This window comes from Podarcis melisellensis, assembly GCF_964234715.1.
Source record: "Podarcis melisellensis genome assembly, chromosome: 15".
Lineage (NCBI taxonomy): Eukaryota > Metazoa > Chordata > Lepidosauria > Squamata > Lacertidae > Podarcis > Podarcis melisellensis.
In genome coordinates, this window is record NC_138532.1 from 3,474,532 (window position 1) to 3,494,728 (window position 20,197).

A 20,197-nucleotide genomic window follows, 5' to 3' on the forward strand; every position below is an offset into this window, starting at 1 on the left:
GCCCTGCAATAGTTGTTCATTTTTGTTCCCTTTTACTTAGTCTGGACACCAACCTTCTGGGGCACACTGGCAAGCAGCAGAAGCTGCTGTGGGCACCACTACAACACAACTGAGCACACACTGCAGCCTGTTCTATTGACTGCTGTGGGATGCTTCTTTTCAGCCTACTGAAGGTGGAGGTGACCTTCTTGGCACCAGGGAGGTCCTCTGCAAGCACACATGTGCCTGTGTGCACCACATTGCTTACTGTGTTCTGCTGCATTGCAGCATAGCTGAATGCAGAACTTCATGCAGTAGCAAGATGCAAAAGGTCTTTCCTCCTTTCCATCAGTTTGGGATACCTCCACTTAGTTTCCCCCTCCCCACTTTCATGTTGCACTCCTCAGTTGCCATGCTGGCATGTTAGAAGTTTTGGATGACCTTGGGGAAGTGGAGGAAGCAATATGCATTGAAAGCTAGTCCATTAGAGTGAATGGGCATGGCCTCACCTACCTTGGCCTGCCCCCACTTGCCTGCCCTCTTACTTGTAACCAGTCATTGACTCTGGCTTCACCTACTGTTGGCCTCCCTTCCTTCTGCCCCACCAGTCCCAAGGGTCACCGGCCACCCCTGGCAATATATCTAGGTTCTTATGTGTGCTGCAAGGTCCAGTGGCATGACCAGGCAGCTGCTGATGGCCCATCACTGCCTCCTTGCCACTGCTTTTCATGTGCGGCGATGCCACCACTTCAGCTTTCTCCATCATTTATGGGGCTGCGTCCTCCTCTCTCTCTCTCTGCTGTTTGTGGGGAGGTCCTGCCCATCCACCTGTCCACCAATAACGAACCTGCTATGTATGAGGCCTGAAGTTAGAAAGACAAGCTCTCTGCTCCTTTCTCCTTAAATTTATACACTGTTTTGGTTCAGTTTCCTCAGAGAGTGTTAGGGTTTCTCTTCGCTAGGGACTCCATCTGTGTTAAGTTGATTTGCTTACACTGCCCCCCTCCCCAACATCACTCCATCCTCCTTCTCAGCAAGCAAGAGACAGCATCCAGGATACATTCCAGCAAGGCAAAAATACTTGAAGGGAGTACAGAGCAGGGGGAACGAGGGGGACATCCTTGGGAGGGGCCTAGCCTCAGGAGAGTCCCGTGAGCCAGATAGAGAGGCCTGCAGACCACATTCCTCACCTCAGGTTCAGGTTCCTATGAGTTCCCTTGTTAATCCATCTCCCTTACTTACCATGGGCTGCTTGTTTTCCTGCAAGGATCTTGGGGCTGGACTTGGTGGTACGGGACGATAATGGCAACATCCTGGATCCAGATGCTACCAGCACAATTGCGCTCTTTAAGGCACACGAGACGGCATCCAAACGAATAGATGAAAGGATCCAAGAGGAAAAGGTATACGCAACTGTGAGACAAATGAGATGCAGGGGTGTCTTGGCAGAGAGCACTACGAGCCCGGTTTTGGTTTGAGTGAGCAAATATGGTGTGTTCTGCCTTTCCAGCATTACAGTATCAGGTCAATGAATAATTTCAGCTTCCTATTAAGATTAGACATGGGTGGTGATCTCTCTCCTGCTCATATTGGATTAATTTGGACATGTTCCTAGTTCTGCCTGCAAATCAGGAAAAATTCAAATCACTTTCTGAGCCAATCTGAATGGGGACAGATTCAGATTCAAAGTAGCTACCCAACCCCTGGCAAAGCAACAAGGAAAAACTGCCATAAGGCTGCCTTCCCCAACCTAGTTCCCTCCAGGTGTTGTTGAACTACAGCTCCCATCAGCCCCAGGCAGAGTGGCCAGTGGCCAAGGGTGATGTGAGTTGTAGTCTAAAACATCTGGAGGGCACCAGATTGGGGAAGACTAACCTAAGTGAATGTTTGAAGAACAGGACTCTTACATCGCTAACATCTGCAAGACAGATTTTACCAGATAATGCTGTTCTCTGTCATGGAAAAAGCTTGTCCTGTGGTTGTGAAAAGCCCCTAGGATCTAACCAATTAATCAGCTAATTGCAGTCCTTGTTCTACATAAATGCCACTCTCAGTTTTGCTGTCTATCCCATATGCTATCGCGTGCATATGTCCAACCGCTGTGCAACTTCATTAATTTTGGTGGGGTTGCGCAGGGAAAATTCCTGGTGGGTTAGGTTTCCACTCTATCTATAACAGTCTTATTTGGATGCGGGCTGAGAAAATAGATAGTTTTCAAGACAGATTGGCTGTGGCATATGCTCAGTCCTCTTCCTTCTAAAGTTTCACTTTCTTGTTCATCTCTTCTTTCCACCAAGTCTATGCAGCAGAATGTAGACCTGCGGGGACAGTCTATTTTCAACACAACCCACACGTACAGTCTTTATGTCAATTTCAAGAACTTCGTCTGCAACATCGGTGAGGATGCGGAGCTGCTTATGAGCCTCTATGATCCCGACCAATCCAAGTTCATTAGGTATGTGGTTACTCTGATGCTTTCTTCTAAACAAGAAAAAGAATGCCACTAAAAGCAAGAGTGTGATACAGACTTAGGCATCAGTAGAATAGTTCTTAGAAGTTGGTCTCCATTTCTCCCTTCCCTTCCTCTTCACATGTGAGCGGGGGAGATGTGAAACTTCTATTTGCTATTCACCCAAATAGAATAAACTGTGGCTTTTGCAAACCATAGTTTGTTCACAAGCCAAGATATCCTAACCAGTGTTTCTCATAATTGGGCAAAACCACACACAGAAACTTTCTTCTTCACCCCCTTTCAAGGGAGGGAGGGATGGGGAGTATGTGAGTCCAGACTTGTATCTGCTTGTTCTTATAATGAAAAACATTTGTTTGTTGTTGCTTATGCTCTGGCTAGCATATAAATTAAGGTTCATAAAACATCATTTACCCACACATTGAGGCTACCTTCACAACTGAATGGGCAGTGACCATACTGGCAAAATTCAACTCTGCTTGCTTCCACCCTCCTGCTGTTTCTAACAAGAAGAGAAATGAACCTTTGAGGTTTTCCCCAAATCTCTTTGGTGCATGGCTGGTGCCTTTTAGCCTGAGCACTGGAAATGTGCCCTCACTTGGTGTCTGAAATGGTACTGTCCATTGTCTCATCATGGTATGCCATCCCATGCATATGTCCAACCACTGTGCAACTTCATTAATTTTGGTGGGGTTGCGCAGGGAAAATTCCTGGTGGGTTAGGTTTCCACTCTTCTGCCTTCCTCTGCCTCCTGATATGGCAAATCCTTTAGATGGAGAACCTGGGGCCCTCCCACAAGTTGATGGGCTCCAACTCCCATCAGCATGTCCAGTGGTCAGTGATGATGGGAGTTGCAGTCCAAGAACATCAGGAGGGCCACAAATTCCCTGTGTCTGACCTAACACTCTGAGCAAAATCATTACCTGGTTTTTCTTTCTGTGAAATGCCAAAGCACCTGAAAGTTTGTTTCATCTGGACGCAACAGTTGCTTCTCTCTGAAGTTCTGTACTTTTCTTTTTTCTTTTTTGCCACTGGGCAAAGTGATTCATGATTTAATTAGCATAATCAAGTATGATGATGTGACCTAATTAACCTAGCCTAGCTATAACAATGTGTGTTTTATTTATTTTTTGTAGTGAAAACTACCTGGTTCGTTGGGGAAGTAATGGAATGCCAAAGGAAATTGAAAAACTTAATAACCTTCAAGCCGTCTTTACGGTAAATCCTGTTGCTCTACGCTTGAGAAAGTTTGTTCTTCCCTGCCCCGCCTGCAGCTAAGTTATTTGTGGCACTCTTCTTATAACTCTTGCTTTATTACTTTTGTTGTGATAGGCCTTTACATCATTGCAGGAAGCAGTGGAGGCCATCAGACTGGTTGCTGTTTAAATGCAGATTGTTAAGCCATCTGGCAAACACAATACAAAGCCAAACAAGTTTTTATTTTTTAAAGGTCATTTTGACATGCTGGCTCGCCTTCATTACTTAAGCTCTGCTGATTTTGCAGGATTTTCAGGCATTACTTTGGTTCTGTAGCTTCTGACCAAAGAACAACTGTGAAACCTGAATTACGAGTGCCTTGTAAGGCTTCCCTAAACCCTTAAAATCGCTGGTGACTTAGGCAAGTCTTGCCTGCTTTGATTTTAAAATAGTAATTGTAAGCCCTTTGCCTGTTTGTTCAGTTTATTTAAGATGTGGCTTAAAAGTGAAAAATCCCAATGAGGAAAATGAAACCAAAAATAAAACAGGAATGTTTTCAATAAGTACAAAATTATTGCAAGTGAAATACCATTGGAAATTCAATCATGCCTGCTTGGATCCTGAAAAAATAATAAAAGAGATGTATCTTCCTGGGAATCAAATTCCATAATTCCAGTCCTGTCCCGTATCAACACTCTCTGTTCCATTGACAAAGGGACATATTTCAACTTTGTGATGGAAACGTAGAAGATGCTATGATCTCTGAAGCATCGACAGGCCTAAAGAGTGCATTTTGATAAACTGTGGTGACCATCTTTTGGTGGAGTCAGCAACAAATCATGGCTTGCAAACATGGTTTGTTCATGGTAATATAAACCATGATTAAGCTTCTGAGCCAGGTTTGGACAACCAAATAAGCCATGGCTTAATATACCCTGTCTTGGCATTATGTACGAGCCAGGCCAGTATATAGAATTCACGTCCCATGTATTTGTATCTTTTTGTTTAAGTTTCTAGCCTCTGCTACAGAAATAAGAGTTTGAAAAGGGGTGGTGTTTTTATTGAAGAATCAGAAATAAGGATTGTAGCTTATTTTCCTGTGTCAGGAGTCAAGAGGCATGACAATGGGAAGAGACAGCTTGCATGATTTATGCTAGCAAGGCAGGCATGTATTTGTAGAGGCATTTGGAGGCTGCTCTTACGGGTGGCACTGTGGTCTAAACCACAGAGCCTAGGGCTTGCCGATCAGAAGGTTGGCAGTTCGAATCCCCGCAATGGGGTGAGCTCCCGTTGCTCGGTCCCTGCTCCTGCCAACCTAGCAGTTTGAAAGCTTTTCAGAGTGCAAGTAGATAAATAGGTACCACTCTGGTGGAAAGGTAAATGGCTGCTCTGGTTTGCCAGAAGCGGCTTAGTCATGCTGGCCAAATGACCTATATGCCGGCTCCCTCGGCCAGTAAAGCGAGATGAGCGCCACAACCCCAGAGTCTTCCGTGACTGGACCTAACGGTCAGGGGTCCCTTTACCTTTACCTTACATATTTACAGAACTTCTTTTCTCCATCAACTTGCCCAGAATCCCAGACTATAACATAATACAGAAACTCTAAACAGTGAGAGGTTTTTTATGCAGGCTGATTTTATATGCATTGGTTTCCAGTCTTGGATCATCAATCTCAAAACTAGAAATAACTCTGCTCTACTTCCCTGTCAGTGGCAGGTTTGCATTAGATGGAAGTATGATGTCATCATTTACTGGTGGAATGGTTAATTATTGGCTCTCGCTTCCTGGCGAGTAGTAGAGAGGTTTTCTGCAGAACAAGGAAGTGGTGGAGGGTTGTGTTATGGGTTCATCTCAACCACTTTGATTTGATCTCTCACTTGGAGGAGTTAGTGTCTGCAGGATCCTTTTACCTGGTGTAGCAAGTCTTGGAACATGACTGACCTAGCTGTAGTATCAAATACTTAAAACCTTACTAAAGGTGCAGCCCAGTAGGAATTTGCTGTCCTTTCCTCCCTACTGTCAGAATTTAGTTTTTAAACACTTTGGAGAATGGAACCTGCAAGTTGTATCCCAAGTTCTACTCAGAGTAAGCCCATTGAAATGAATTCACCAAATTTCCATTAATTTTGGTGGGTGTATTCTGAGTATCACCAACATGACTTTCCTTCCTTGCTTTTTAACTTTTCTTTTTGGTTTTGTTACTTTATAGAGTACCATGTACACTGATAACACTATATCAATTTATTTTCATTAGGGCTGCAGTGTTGTGGCAATGTATTCTTGCAGATGGGTCCATTAAAACACTTTCAGCTTTTTAGAAAGCCCCCCAAATTTCAAGTTATGGCAGAATTTTACTTTTTGGAAATTAGTTTTAATGTAAGTAGTTAATGTGCAATGACAGCGTTCCTTCCTCTGTGGTTGAGAGAAGAAGGGATGCCTCTTCTAAGTCAAGGAGGCTGCAATGTCTGTGCCCATCATATGAAAACAAAGAAGATGTGTTTTCCCAGTGCATTTTTCTCATATGTACATTTGTGCAAATTTTACTTATTTATTTATGTATTTTATATTCCATACCGTCAACATAGAGCTACACCCCCAGTATTTTTAGTAAGAAACAAAAGTACAATTTGTAAGTAACCAACCAACCAATCAACCAACCATAAAGCTTACAAACTAACACAACAAATTAGAATGACAAACTAAAACAGCAACAGCTGACTTAAACAGATGGTGAAAATCCAGAGTCAAAGTGATGTTTACTTTAGCTGTTCTTAAAATCTTAAAATATTGCCCCCCCCCAGTGCCTAAATGATAGTAATGAAGTATGTAGGCAGGCCCCCTTGAGGAGTGCATTCCAAGGGGCAGGGGCTACCACAGAAAAGGCTCTCTCTCTCTCTATCCAGAGACCACTTCAGACAAAGACAATAACAATCTCAGTGCATTAGCAGATTGGTATGGTAGAAGGTGGTCTAACAAATATCTGGGCACCATGTATTCAGAAAGCGTTACCGGAGATGTCTAGTAAACCAGATCATTAGTTAGGTGTCAACTGAGGGTATTTGGTGAACCAAATCGACAGTGATGGGGGATTGAGGATTGGAATGATCATTCTGTGGTATTATGGCAGTGGAGAAAGTGGTAGTGTACTTCTTGATTTTGTGGGAAATGTATTGTTATGATTTGTTTTGATATTAAATATGTGGTTGTTGTTTTTAAAAAGACAAATTCCAGGCAAGCAAAAAGACACCAGGAAGGTGCAAAGCAGGGCTTTTGAGGGGTGTGGCTCAGGAGGGTACGTGGCCGGAGGAGAGTCCTATCCCTATTTCTGGGATTTTGGATGGTTGACTGACAAAGCCATGTTCCTTTCCGCCCTCTCACTCACAAACTAGTCTGAGGTGATTTTGACTGTCTTTTCCTTCTGTAATGACTTCTGTTGCCCTTTTAGGACCTGAGCAGTTCTGACCTGATCCGGCCTCGAATCAGCTTGGTGTGCCAGATTGTGAGAGTAGGCCACATGGAGCTCAAAGAGGGCAAGAAACACACCTGTGGACTCCGGAGACCCTTTGGAGTGGCAGGTATGGTGGCCCATAGTAGCGCAAAAGATCTTACAGTGGTACCTTGGTTTGAGAACAGTTCTGTTTACGAATAATTCGGTTTACGAACTCCGCGAATCAGAAGTTGTGTCCCAGTTTGTGAACTTTACCTCGGTCTAAGAATGGAATCCAAACAGTGGAAGGGCACCGGCGGCGGGAGGCCTCCTTAGGGAAAGCGCGCCTCGGTTTATGAATGGTTTCGGTTTAAGAACGGACGTACGGAACAGATTAAGTTCATAAACCGAAGTACCACTGGATTTGCAAAGCAGTCCTATAAAAAAATGGATGAAACGGGTAGGGCAATAGTCTAAGGCCTGAGCTCAAATTCTGATTTTGTCCCTAATGAGAAGTTGGGATGTACGAGAAATTAAATCAACACTTCCTGAATCAATATGCAAACTGAAGTGTAGCTATCTTTTGAAATTTGCGCTTCTCTGAATAATGTAGTGCAGTTCTCTAAGGTAAATAATGTGTACCAAAAGGAATGCACACACATAATTGTTAGGGGAAATTGTTTGCAAAAAAAATTATGTTGGGAGGAATATGTGTGCAAAAGCATACCAAAAAATAATAATCAAAAGCTTGTGTGGAAATGAAGCAAACTGAATTTAAGTTTAGGAAAATGTGAAACCAATATTTGACAGATTTGTCCATCCCTTATTATAGGCTGTAAGCAGAACTTGTGTCTATCGGACAGATATGTGGGATTAGTAGATGAGAATGAAGTCTCATTATGAAGTATAATATTTTTCAGAGCCACTTTTGTAGAGGCTTGTTCATTACAAAAGCAAATTTCTAGTCCTTATGAATATACAGAAAAACATGGTAAGCCAGGGGCAACCTATGATGAAATCTCCAAAGTCATGTAGGACCTGAGCCATTTCAGGCAGGGATGGGTTTTCAGTTCCCTGCAGGTCCTCTCCGCCATGGCCCCTTGGCCCACCTATTTTTCAAGTCTTTTTGTGAACCCATCTCCTTCCATTCCTTGGGGATGTGAGGCAATATTAAAGTAGGCTAAAATGACACTTAAGTTACAAATATTACAAACATAAGAAATGGCTTTCCATATAAAAAGCAGGCCCTCCTCCTTTCTGTGTCACCACCATCTGGTCCTCTGATGTGCACTGCATGCAAAATGTTCCAGGTTCAACATTCAGGTGGGGTGAAGATACATCCCTGTTGGAAACTCTGGAGAGCTGCTGATAGTCAGTGTAGACAATACTGAACTAGATGGACCAGTAGTCTGACTTGGTGTAAGGCAGCATTCTGTGTTCCTAGCTATGATCTCTCCTTAAAGTTGTGATGTTTGGCTCAGAACCTGAAGAAGATTTCACATTCTGTGAGCTTGTGGTTTAAGTGATGTACTAAAAATGTTATTGCCATATTTGCTCTGCATTTTAACACTCTTAGTAACACCAGCTCCTCATTTTGTTAAATGAATGGGTTGAGAAATGAACGAGAGAAGTGTCTTACTGTTCCTGGTTGTTGGGGCCCCAATCCAGAAGCAGTCAGCGTGCAAGGAAGCAGTGGTTTCCCAGCTGTGTCATAGCACAATTTCACATCCCTTTCAGGTGTTTCCATTTCACCCAGCTAAAGAAACAAAAATGAGTTGATTTTAAAAAAGTCTAGTGAGTGGCAGTGAGGGATGATTGGCACCTGCTTGATTCTCTGTGGACTGAGAGCCAAGGAGCTCAACCTGATGTATGTGATGCCTTCCCAGTTTACTTTCACAACAACCTGGTGAGAGAGGTAGGGTTGGTTGAAAGAGACTGAGAGTCGCCCAGTGAGTGTCATGGATGAGCTTCTTTGAACATCATAAAAGCCCAGCACAATCAGGTGCAAAAGTGCATCTGTTCCAGTCTCCTGTTCTTACAGTGGCCAACCAGGTGCTTCCACGAGCAGGACCTGAGTGTAACTGCACTCTCCCCATTTGTGATTCCCAGTGTCTGATATTCAGTGTTGGTAGGTAAGCAAGTTTTGCTCTGAGAAAAATCATTGAAATCAATGGACAAAGTAAAACTTAGTCAAACACTACCTGTACCGCCTCTGATAGTTGAGTTAGAACATCACTAGTAGTCGCTAATAGCCTTAAACTTCATGAATTTTGCTAATCCTCTTCTAAAACCATCCATGTTGATGGCCATCACTACCTCTTGTGGGAGTGAATTCCATAATTTAAGGGCCAGGATCAAAACAATATAAACAGGTAAGTTCCCGCACGCCTTCTTTCATTACAGATACACCCACATGCTCCATTCCATGCCTTCTCAACTTGTAACAACTTGCCATAGCCAGTAAGTCATTCCCAGAGCCACATATTCTGGCTCGCCTGGCTCACTTTCGCTGTCCCAGGCAGGCAGCAAAAGTGGACTTCTGTAGACTCTGGTCACCCATTATATTTGGCTACTTGTGGTCCAGGCCTGCTGTAGCCTTTCCAATTCAAGTTGCTTTTATTCACCTCCAATATTTTGGCTGATGCTGATGGCAATTATTGTCCCAAACAGCTGGAGGGCAGTAGGTTGGGGAAAAGCTGGTTAAATGGCTTGACATAAAATAATCTTATATAGTTAGTGAGTTCTTCATTGAAGCTCCTTTTATTATGGTGATGTAATTGGTTAACTTCTGTCTTATCCTAGTGATGGACGTTACTGACATCATCCATGGAAAGGTGGATGATGAAGAGAAGCAACATTTTATTCCCTTTCAGCAGTAAGTATTGTGAAAAGGTTCTGAAAGCAACATTTTATGGAGATTCATTGTTTGTGTTTGCATTCAGCAGATCTGTGGACATTTAAAGGCACCATAAATACTTTGCTAGATCAGACCAATGGCTCACCTAGTCATTCATCCCTCTCCCTACAGTGACCAGCCTGAGAAGCCCACAAACAGGGCAAGGAGACAATAGCTCTCTCTTAATGCTTGTTTACCGCAGTTTGCATGCACAGGTACACTTTCTTTGAACATAGAAGATCCACAGGCAGAGCTGGCATCATTTTATGCAGAATTTCTGCTAACATTTACAAATGTGTATTTCTTCTGCATTTTAACTTACAAGCTATATATAGATGGCCTTGATTAAAAGTTAGCATTTCAATAGAATAAAATGGCTGGCAACCCTCTTTGTACTGTAAAAGGTATTTCAGAAATCATTAATCAAACAAATGGCTTTCCTGGCTGTGGTTTCACGAGGTAGGCACTCAACCATATTCAGTCTTACTATAATTATTGCTTTCATCATTACTATCTGCTCCAGAGTTGAACACAGTAAAGCATCATGAATAAAATAACTCAAATGTTGCAATTAGTTTATGTGTAAAACAGAGTTTTCTCCTAGAATAGGCCAAACATGCTGGATAAATACATCGGCTTTGGGGTCCAGCACAGACAAAACTCTGAGCCTCTCTTAGTCTTGAAGAAATTGGGTTTAAGGTATTAGTTATGAATCAAAGTTGAGTGGAGAACATGTTTCATTGTTGACATGGCAGAAGCCAGTGGCAAAAAACCATTTAAGTTTGGGCTAAGCTGAGGGGGACGGGACGTGGGTGGCGCTGTGGGTAAAACCTCAGTGCCTAGGACTTGCCGATCACATGGTCGGTGGTTTAAATCCCCGCGGCGGGGTGAGCTCCCGTCGTTCGGTCCCAGCTCCTGCCCACCTAGCAGTTCGAAAGCACCCTTAAATGCAAGTAGATAAATAGGTACCACTTTCTAGTGGGAAGGTAAACGGCATTTCCGTGTGCTGCACTGGTGCTGGCTCGCCAGAGTAGCTTCGTCACACTATCCACGTGACCCGGAAGTGTCCTCGGACAGTGCTGGCCCCCGGCCCTTAAGCGAGATGGGCGCGCAACCCCAGAGTCGGAAGCAGCTGGAAGTTAACTTCTGTTTCCCATCCCATTCTCAGGATTGCCATGGAAACGTACATCAGACAGCGGCAGTTAATCATGGCACCTTTAATAACCTCTCATGTGATTGGAGAGAATGAACCTCTCACGTCTGTCTTCAACAAAGTCATTGCTGGCAAGGAAGTGAATCACAAAGGGCAAGGTACACAAAATAAGTGAAAATGGTTTTTTTTAAGCACAAAGAATGGGATGGGACCTGTGTATAATTTTTACTATTTCCCACCACATGCAATGAAAGCAATGATTTATTATTATTATTATTATTATTATTATTATTATTATTATTATTATTATTATTATCCAGTCTGCTCACATTGCAACCTTCCCCAATGGTATTTGCATGTTAATGTTTCTTTTCTTCCATAGGCCTCTGGGTTTCTCTGAAACTGCTGCCTGGTGATTTAGCTCAGGTTCAAAAGGACTTTTCTCATCTTATTGACAGATCTACGGCTGTGGCCCGCAAAATGGGATTCCCAGAGATTATATTGCCTGGTGTGTGTAGTTCCATGTTAATGGTGATAGCTTCCAAGAAAACAGAGCAGTTATGAAATAAGAGGATCAATTAACTTATGGCAGTGGAAGGGAATCTGTGCACCCCCAGATATTATTATTATTATTATTATTATTATTATTATTATTATTATTATTAAAGCCTCAAAGTGGCTCACAATAATAAAATACACAATACTGTGTACAAAATTTATAAAATTCAAAATTTTACAAAATGTTGTTGGACTCCAACTCCTATCAGCTCCAATCAGCATAGCTATTGCTTGATAATGATGGAAATTGCAGCTGTTTTCTGGCTAAACGTTAGGAAGAACTTTTTGACACTGGAGTGGACTATCTCAGAAAGTGGGGGAGACAGGAGGTTTTTAAACAAAGGTTGGATGTCTATCTGTCAGGGATTCCTCAGCTGTGATTCCTGCATTGTAGGGGGATTGGACCTCCAAGTCTATGAATATCTGAAGGGCCTATTCTTCAGATAGGATAAAAGAACTGGTTACAGAGGGTAGGAAGAAATTGACAGTTTCTTGCCCCCCACATTCCACAGTACTATATCCATCATGGGTGGGGAACCTTTTTCAGCCGAACGGCCCCATTGCCTCATGGACAACCTACTGGGGGCCACATGCCAGTTATGGGTGAGTCAGAGCCGAAAGTGGGCACAGCAGTGGATGTGACTCTTGCATTTTTACAGTAGAATACATTCCACCCAGAGGTTCCTAGCCACCTGGCCTCTATCCGGACAAACAGGTCATAGTATAAGAGTTCAGGGTCACATTACGATCAGGCAAAGACGCTTGCAGAGAGTGCAGAGCAGGGCTTCGGAGGGGTGTGTCTTGGAGAGAGTCATGAGGGCCAGACAGAGTGGCCTAGAGGGCCGCATTCAGCTTCCAAGCCTGAGATTCCCTGCCCATGATAGACATGGTCGTGTGTGCACAGGGGGTTTCATCTGGTTTCTAAAAGTGTAACCATGGGCAGATGCCCTCCAGACAAGAAGAATCATTTGCTGTTGAATTTCACATATCAGACTTTGTTCTAACTTTCAACCTGGACAAAGAAACTTTACTATAGCCTTGGTGGTTGCAGGTGAAGTTCGGAATGATATCTATGTGACCCTGATGCATGGGGAATTTGACAAAGGGAAGAAGAAGACCCCCAAGAATGTCGAGGTCACTATGTCTGTGCATGATGAAGAGGGCAATCTCTTAGAGGTAGGAAGGGGCTTGGTAGGTGGGAGGCAGAATCATGATTAAAACCTGTACTATTTCTCCCCCTAATCAGCTGTGAAGAGTGATTAAATGAGAGGCTTTTGCCTGTGGAAAGTTTGCCCACTAGCAAGCTGCCTTATGCCATTGGTCCATCTATGTCACCCGTGACTGATAGTGACTCTTCAGTGTTCCAGGCAGAAGAGTCTCTCCTAGTCCTAACTGGTGATTGAACTTGAGACCTTTTGCATGAAGAGCAGGTGCTCTGCCACTGAGCTACAGCCTTTCCCCAGTTGAAAATACAGTTTCAAACAGTGCATAGTTAACTTATGGGATTTGCTGCTATGAAATGTAGTGATGGTCACTACAAGAAAGGATTAAACAAATTCATAGAGGGGGAGTCTTGTCAACTGAATCAGGGAAGGGAATTTTGTGGTGCTGGGACTCCAACTTCAGCCAGCCCCAACCAGCATGGACAATAGTCAGGTATTATGGGAGTTGTAGTTCAAAACATGTGGCGCACAGAAAAAGCTGGTGCCAAGGCTTCCATCACTTCTTCATGGTATGTTTAAGGCCCATCACTGTCCCTGAAGCATTTCACCTGTCTGTGCAAATCATCTGCATGTAGTGAAGAGTTTCCTTATATCCAGGGTTAAAAATGGTCATTCCCTTCAAAGGTTGTCACGTTCTTTGATTTGGTTCTGCTTTTTAATTTGTTTCTCGTGTCATCCAAAGAAAGCTATCCATCCAGGTGCTGGTTATGAAGGTATCTCTGAATACAAATCAGTTGTCTACTACCAAGTCAAGCAGCCTTGCTGGTATGAAACTGTCAAGGTGAGATTGTGCACCATTGCTAGAGTTCTTTCCCCTGAGCTGCAAACTTGTAATTCGCTGCTAAAAATGAACTCAGTTCCCTGTGTGTGGTCCTTTGGGTAGCCAAATTGGCACCACCTAGTCATAAGAGAAAGGCCTGGGCAGGCTTGGGAAGCCACAAGCTTTGCATCAGTAAATGCTGGGTTGGTGGGGTGGAGCCAGGAGTCACCCTCAAGACATTGGTATTGCTGCAGCATACCTGGCCAGGAGTAGGCAGATATACCAGCAGGCGTGCCACATTGGCTACAATGGGCAGTGTGGCACTCTGCAATCCACAGAGCCTTACTGCCACCCTTTCCTGACTCAGACCCACCTAGCTGAGCTGCAGCAAGGCTAGCACCAGAAGGTTGACTTCGTATCCCAGAAAAGAAAATGGCTGGCCAGCTAGAACTCAGAACAGGAGCACTCAATGCAGCAATGATTTGTGGCAGGTATTGCCCATACCACCTAGAAATCCCAAGTCTGAAAGAAATCTGAAAGTGGCATTTGTATATTTTGTCTTCAGAGTGGGGAATATAATATGGTGTGTAAATCCCAATGGTTAAGATTCTTAAAGAGCAGGTGTCACTTGCACACCAGCTAAAAAGCTGACATGTAGTGTACAACATATAAGTAAAACCTGTTGTGATCTGCCCCATGATAAGAGGCCAGCACAGAGCGGCAGCTATATAACCCAAGGCATACATGGGACTGAATATGAAGCTGTGAGTTCTGATTCTTTTTAACTCAGTTGAATTAATTGTGGATGGGGAGACCCAACCGGATGGGCGGGGTATAAATAATACATTATTATTATTATTATTATTATTATTATTATTATTATTATTCATATTAGAACTTGCTAGGAGCTGAACTTAAATAATACTCTGGGCTGGCCATTCTTGACTAAAAGCAGAATGCAGATTCTGAACGTGGTTGAATAAAACATCTTGCCAAGGAAACTTAAACTCAATCTTTATACACATTTCAAGACTTAGAATTTGTGTTTTAAAATCATAACGTGTTTATGTTTAAGATGGAAATAACAGACCAATCCCCCCCTTAAAATCATATTTATTTCCATTGATGTCTAAAATGTTTTGTAATGGAAGAAAAAGCTAATCCTAGATGGCGTTACAGAGACTGTGATTAATGGCTTGATTTTGGCCAAGTAAACTAGGCTACATTATATCTTACTTAAAAGCATATGGGTAGAGGGTTTCAATCAGCAATAAATTGCTAGTTTTATGGAATCCTCCTGTCAATCTTGTTGGGTATTTCCAAATACCCTAAGGTGGGGGTCACAATGAATGGGAAGGTTTGCAGGTGGAATCAGTAAATCATTTTAATGGACAGAGGAATCCCATGTTTGTTCTGTCAACTTGGTTTCTGATGTGCATATTTTATAACGAGCTGTCATTCATGCAGGTCTCCATAGAAATAAAAGAGGTCAGCCGCTACCACTTAAGGTTTACATTTCGTCACCGATCATCACAGGAATGTGAGTACTTGGGAGATGAGCAGCTGCCTGTCCCTCAGGCATGCCGGCTTGCCCCCGCGATTGAGGGGGCCAGCGCTATGCAACATGCTCGTGTCATGCGTGCACGCCCAGCGATGTGCTCACGTTATGTGTGCTGACCATGCAACACGCTACACAGCTTGCATGCGTGACGTGAGCGTGTCACGCAGCATGCACGAGTGACCCGGACACATCACACGGTAGGCGCGAGTGATGTGCACATATTGCCACACAATATTGAGGGGGCCCGGCCCCTCCTTGAAAATGTTGGTGGTCCCATGGCGCCCCTGCTGTCTCTTAAATACAGAAGGGTAAAAATGTCCCTTCAACCCATTGGGATGGGTGTAGAAGAGACAAGTGGCTGGCAGTGTGCACGCTGCAATGGGGAACCAGCACGTGGAATAGGGCTGATCAGCCTTTTTCTGATGCCTCCCCTTTCCAAATCAGGAAGGATTTAACATAACTTTTATCTGGGGTGGGAGGGTGTGAAATTTTTCAGGTTTATGGCAGGGTGACCCACCCTAAGCAGTGATGACTTCATGGATTAAAAAAAAACAACACCACTTTGGGGGGGGTAATTCTCCCAATATCCCCTGATTGATGGGGCACTTGGGAGAAGAAAATGGTAACTGGGTCACCAAGGTGGGAACTTTTGCCATCATTGCTGCTGCTAAAGGTATCCTTCCCCTCACCCATATTGGTGGTGAATTTTACCACCTCTTCTTGAAATCATTAAAATTGCATCCTCCGCTGCCCCAGAAAAAACTGGTGAAATTTTAACTGTTTCAACTCAATATAAACATTGAGATGGTTATTATCACTGGAATTGGCATGATTCGGGGTGGGGGGGTTGCACAGAAAAGTCCTTATTTAATTAATTTATTTTACTGCATTGATATACCACATTTTTCTCCAAGGAGCTCAAGATGCTGCTCCCATTTAACCCTGTGAAATAGGTTAGGCTGAGAGGCAGGTCACTCAGTGAGCTTCATGATCGAGAGGGGATTTGAGCCTGGGTCTACCAGGTCAGTCCAGCACTTGCAATGGCTTCTGGTTGTACTTCAACTGAGACCCACAAGCAATACATTCTCCTTCCTTCCTTCTGCTGCAGCGCGAGATAAATCGGAAAAGGCTTTTGGAATGGCTTTTGTGAAGCTGATGAATGCAGACGGTACCACTCTGCAGGATGGCAGACATAACTTAATAGTCTACAAGGTACTCCTTTCTTTTTCTTTTTTAAACCTCGGTGATATTGTTGAACCTGTCAGAATTTCTTCCTTACACGGTGGCTCTGTCCAGACAACACACTAACCCATAGTTTAGTGTGACAAGAATGAGCTGTGATGAACCCTGGGCTCGTGTGCTTCTTCCTTCTCAGATGTGGATTTGAAGAGGGCACTGGAAGGGCTTGATTTAGATTAATCACAGATTAACATTTCATCTAAACCCTGAACTTTGACCCCTGTTAACATGGCTGGTTTCAAGGAAAGAGTAATCAAGATGACACAATAGGTTTGGACATGACAAACTACGGTTTATCTAAGCTGAGAGAGGAAAGAGGAAGTCTATGGTGGGGAGGGGCTAGGATCATTCTTGTAACACTTAACTATGGTTTAGCATGATGTTCAAATTCAGCCAGTTTTCTCCTGTCCTAACTAGCTCTCCAATGTATAGAGTCTGGATGTCTGAAGTTATATTCTCTATGTTATTGGTAGGGTGAAAACAAGAAAATGGAAGATGCTAAGTTTTACCTAACTCTCCCGGGCACCAAAGTGGAGATGGAGGACAGAGATAGTCTTCCAGCCAAACATCATGTAGCCAACTTTACCCCAACCAAAGACAGTACCAAGGATAGCTTTCAGATTGCAACTCTCATCTGCTCCACAAAGCTGACACAGAACGGTATGTTTGACTGCTGGTACAATCCAAGCTTTCCTGCCTTAGCCAAGGTTACACTGGCCTAAGTTCCTCAGCCTAGCTGAACCTGAGATATGCTAGTGTAAGGTATGCTCAGTTGGCATACCTTACACCTTAAGTCGGTGTAATTCACACAAGCACACGTTCTGGGGGATGGGATGCCAGAATAGTCTTATGCCTATTCCAAATCCCTTTCAGCTCAGTCACGTGATCTAGCAATCCAGTGGAACTTAAGCAGATGAAGAGGGTGGTGCAAGTCAAATTCCTCCTGAATAGAATTTGGAATAAGCATAAATTACACTGGTGTAAATTATGCTGGCTTTCTGTAGTAGGACTGCTCTGTTACTTTGCTTTTTTTCCAGTTGTGGGGAGGAGTAAAAAAACACACAAACACTTGCAGTGCACTGAAGATTTCCCCCAATTTTGGGAAATGTGCTTGACCTTCCTACTGGCTTCTGAGACTTTGCCTGGCAGTGCCCATTTGCTTCCATGCCCATCTTCACAGCCCTTAAGGATTAGAAACTTGCTTTTCAAAATAACTGAAGCTGTGATTTACAGGATGCTGAAAACTGGCTCGGTAGGGCTTACTTCTGTGTAAACAAGTGTAGAATTGTGCTGTAATTTTCAAATTTCCCCACCAGCACTTTCTAATAAAGCTGATCAAACACATCAAATCTGCCATCATGTGGTTGCTGCCAGTTCAGCAAATGAGCAGGGAGGCAGGCAGAGCAAACTAAGGTTGAAACAGGATGCCAAAGAGTATGCAGCCAAGGTGCTGCGTTCTCCAGAACTGCAGAGAAGTTGTTTTTCATATTGTTTGATGCCAGAAATAAAACATTGCTTCCATATTTGTCTTGTACTGTGACCACTAAAGGAAATGAGCTGCATTGCTTATAGTGATCTTACTCCCCCACCCTCATTTTGCCCTTGCCAGTTGACTTACTGGGGTTGCTGAATTGGCGTTCAAACTCCCAAAACATAGGACACAACTTGAAGAAGCTGATGGAGGTGGAAGGAGGAGAAATTGTCAAGGTAAAACAAAATTGACCATACAGGCTTTCAAACAATTTGTGCATGCGTCTATCTTATCACACGAAGTGTTTCATTGGAACAGAATGTCTGCTTAAATTTTGTTCTCATTGATGTGCTGGATCAGGGAGCTGATAATTTTAAAGAGCTGACCTAGATAGCATCAGGCAAGATTTCAAAGAATTTGAGGTGAGCAACTCACCAGATTATCTGTCATAGTGTTGCTACAGCAGCACAGTTAGCATGGTTAGTGTCCATATTATGTTTTATACTGTTTTCATCTATCACCATATCTGCACTATACATTTAAAGCACTACAATACCTCTTTAACAGCTGTTGGTGTCCACTAAACTATCCTGGGAATTGTTGTTCATTAAGGATGTTTGGCATTGTTAGAAAACCCATATTCCACTCACAGAGTAGCAACTTTCAGAGGGATTTAACAGTCAATCCCTCCTCGCAGTCAACTCTAGGAATTGTAGCTCTATTAGGAAAATAGGGGTTTCCTAACAAATTTCGGAATCCATAACAAGTTCCCAGGATTCTCAGGCAGGAGTAGGCATGGATGTTTAAATTGAACTTTAAAGGCATAGTGCAGATGAGGCCTATGTGTCTTTTTTGCAATTTTATAATCAAATCATCCAGTTTTGTGCAGTGTTGAGAGAAACAAATACTCAGCTGCCCATCTATGAATTTTTCAATTTTTAAAAATATCTGTTTGCAGGGCTGAAATACAGAATTGTGGTGTAGACTTAACACTTCATGCTGAGAACCAGCCTCAAACCTGCAGCAGTAGATTTGCCCTAGATTTGCCCATTTCTTCCAGCATGCTTGAATAGTGCCCCTCCCTGTTTGCAGAAGGAGGGACTCTGGCAATGAACCATTTCCTCTCATGCTAATCCGTATGACTTTGAGTAACTCTGTTGCTAAAAGACCTGGAGATAAAAGGGAATGGAGTTATAACACAACAGCCTTATTAACCACAACCCATTTCTATTTCTCCTCCATCTCTAGTTCTTACAAGATACACTTGATGCACTTTTCAGCATAATGATGGAGATGTCTGACAATGAAACCTATGACTTCCTTGTTTTTGATGCACTAGTAAGTTGTTCTGACCATTTAACCCTCCTTAGCTCTTCATTAACTCTGTCGCCAAAAAGAGAACTGGTTACAATTCCAGATCAGGCTGGTTACAGTTTCTTCCCGGTGACAGGCTGATGTGTAAACAACAGCCCCCAAATGGAGAGTTGCTGCTGCTGCTGCTTATTTTTAGAGTGTGGGTAGTCTCTGGCCTGTGGGCAAGGCTTGGCCCAGCAGCCTTTCCCATTTAAGCCCACCAGGCCATTTTGGACAGTCCCCAATAACCAGGGCTTCAAAGCTCAGCTTCACCTGACATCATAGTAACATTCAGTGATTGACAAGTGGGCAGGGCTTCCCATCTGTCAAATTCGGCTCACCTGGGATGGCTCAAAGGCTGGGAGAGATTCCCCACCCCTGTTTTACATAAAAGAACAGCCTTTATTTCCAGTTAGATTTGGGTTCAGGTTCCTGAGTCTCTTCTCCTTCTAAAACAAATATTTGAGAGACTTTTATGATAGCTTTTATGGTTTCAAGCTTTGGAAGTTGTTGCTTAGTGGGTGAATTTATTATAAGAATTAATGAGGAAGATAACCAGTAGCTCAGGGCCGCAAATTGTTTTCAGCTGGTGTTTATTGCATAAGCCTGTATGCCCAACAGAATTATTAGGATTTAAATACTTTTTAAAAGGAGATTCCTAGTCCTCATGATCGTGACTGGGGAAAAAGAAGAATGGATCACCTGTTCTAAAATGCTTCCATTTTCTGCAGAGAAGCTTGAATGTGTGGACTGTTCTTAGAATCTGTGAATCCTGAGAAATGACAAAGTCACCACATGCGATGGGGAATACGGGCCATGTTCAAACTGTTGCCAGGGTTAAAGTCAAGCTCACAGAATAATAGAGTTGGAAGGGACCTCAGGGGTAACATAGTCTAACACACTGCAGTGC

General features: G+C 43.2%; 1 protein-coding gene across 2 annotated transcripts in view; it reads left to right on the forward strand.

Annotated features, from left to right (window-relative positions):
- The window catches only part of DOCK5 (dedicator of cytokinesis 5), a 133,720-nt gene that overhangs the window by 56,428 nt on the left and 57,095 nt on the right, over positions 1–20,197 (forward strand). For both annotated transcript variants that reach the window (XM_081890800.1, XM_081890801.1), the window contains exons 7-20: positions 1,247–1,382; positions 2,277–2,434; positions 3,586–3,667; positions 7,092–7,221; positions 9,876–9,948; positions 11,138–11,280; positions 11,505–11,630; positions 12,732–12,856; positions 13,586–13,684; positions 15,131–15,203; positions 16,333–16,436; positions 16,937–17,123; positions 18,073–18,170; positions 19,183–19,272. In XM_081890800.1, the coding sequence (XP_081746926.1) occupies positions 1,247–1,382; positions 2,277–2,434; positions 3,586–3,667; positions 7,092–7,221; positions 9,876–9,948; positions 11,138–11,280; positions 11,505–11,630; positions 12,732–12,856; positions 13,586–13,684; positions 15,131–15,203; positions 16,333–16,436; positions 16,937–17,123; positions 18,073–18,170; positions 19,183–19,272 (1,624 nt within the window). The remainder of the gene's footprint in view (positions 1–1,246; positions 1,383–2,276; positions 2,435–3,585; positions 3,668–7,091; positions 7,222–9,875; positions 9,949–11,137; positions 11,281–11,504; positions 11,631–12,731; positions 12,857–13,585; positions 13,685–15,130; positions 15,204–16,332; positions 16,437–16,936; positions 17,124–18,072; positions 18,171–19,182; positions 19,273–20,197) is intronic.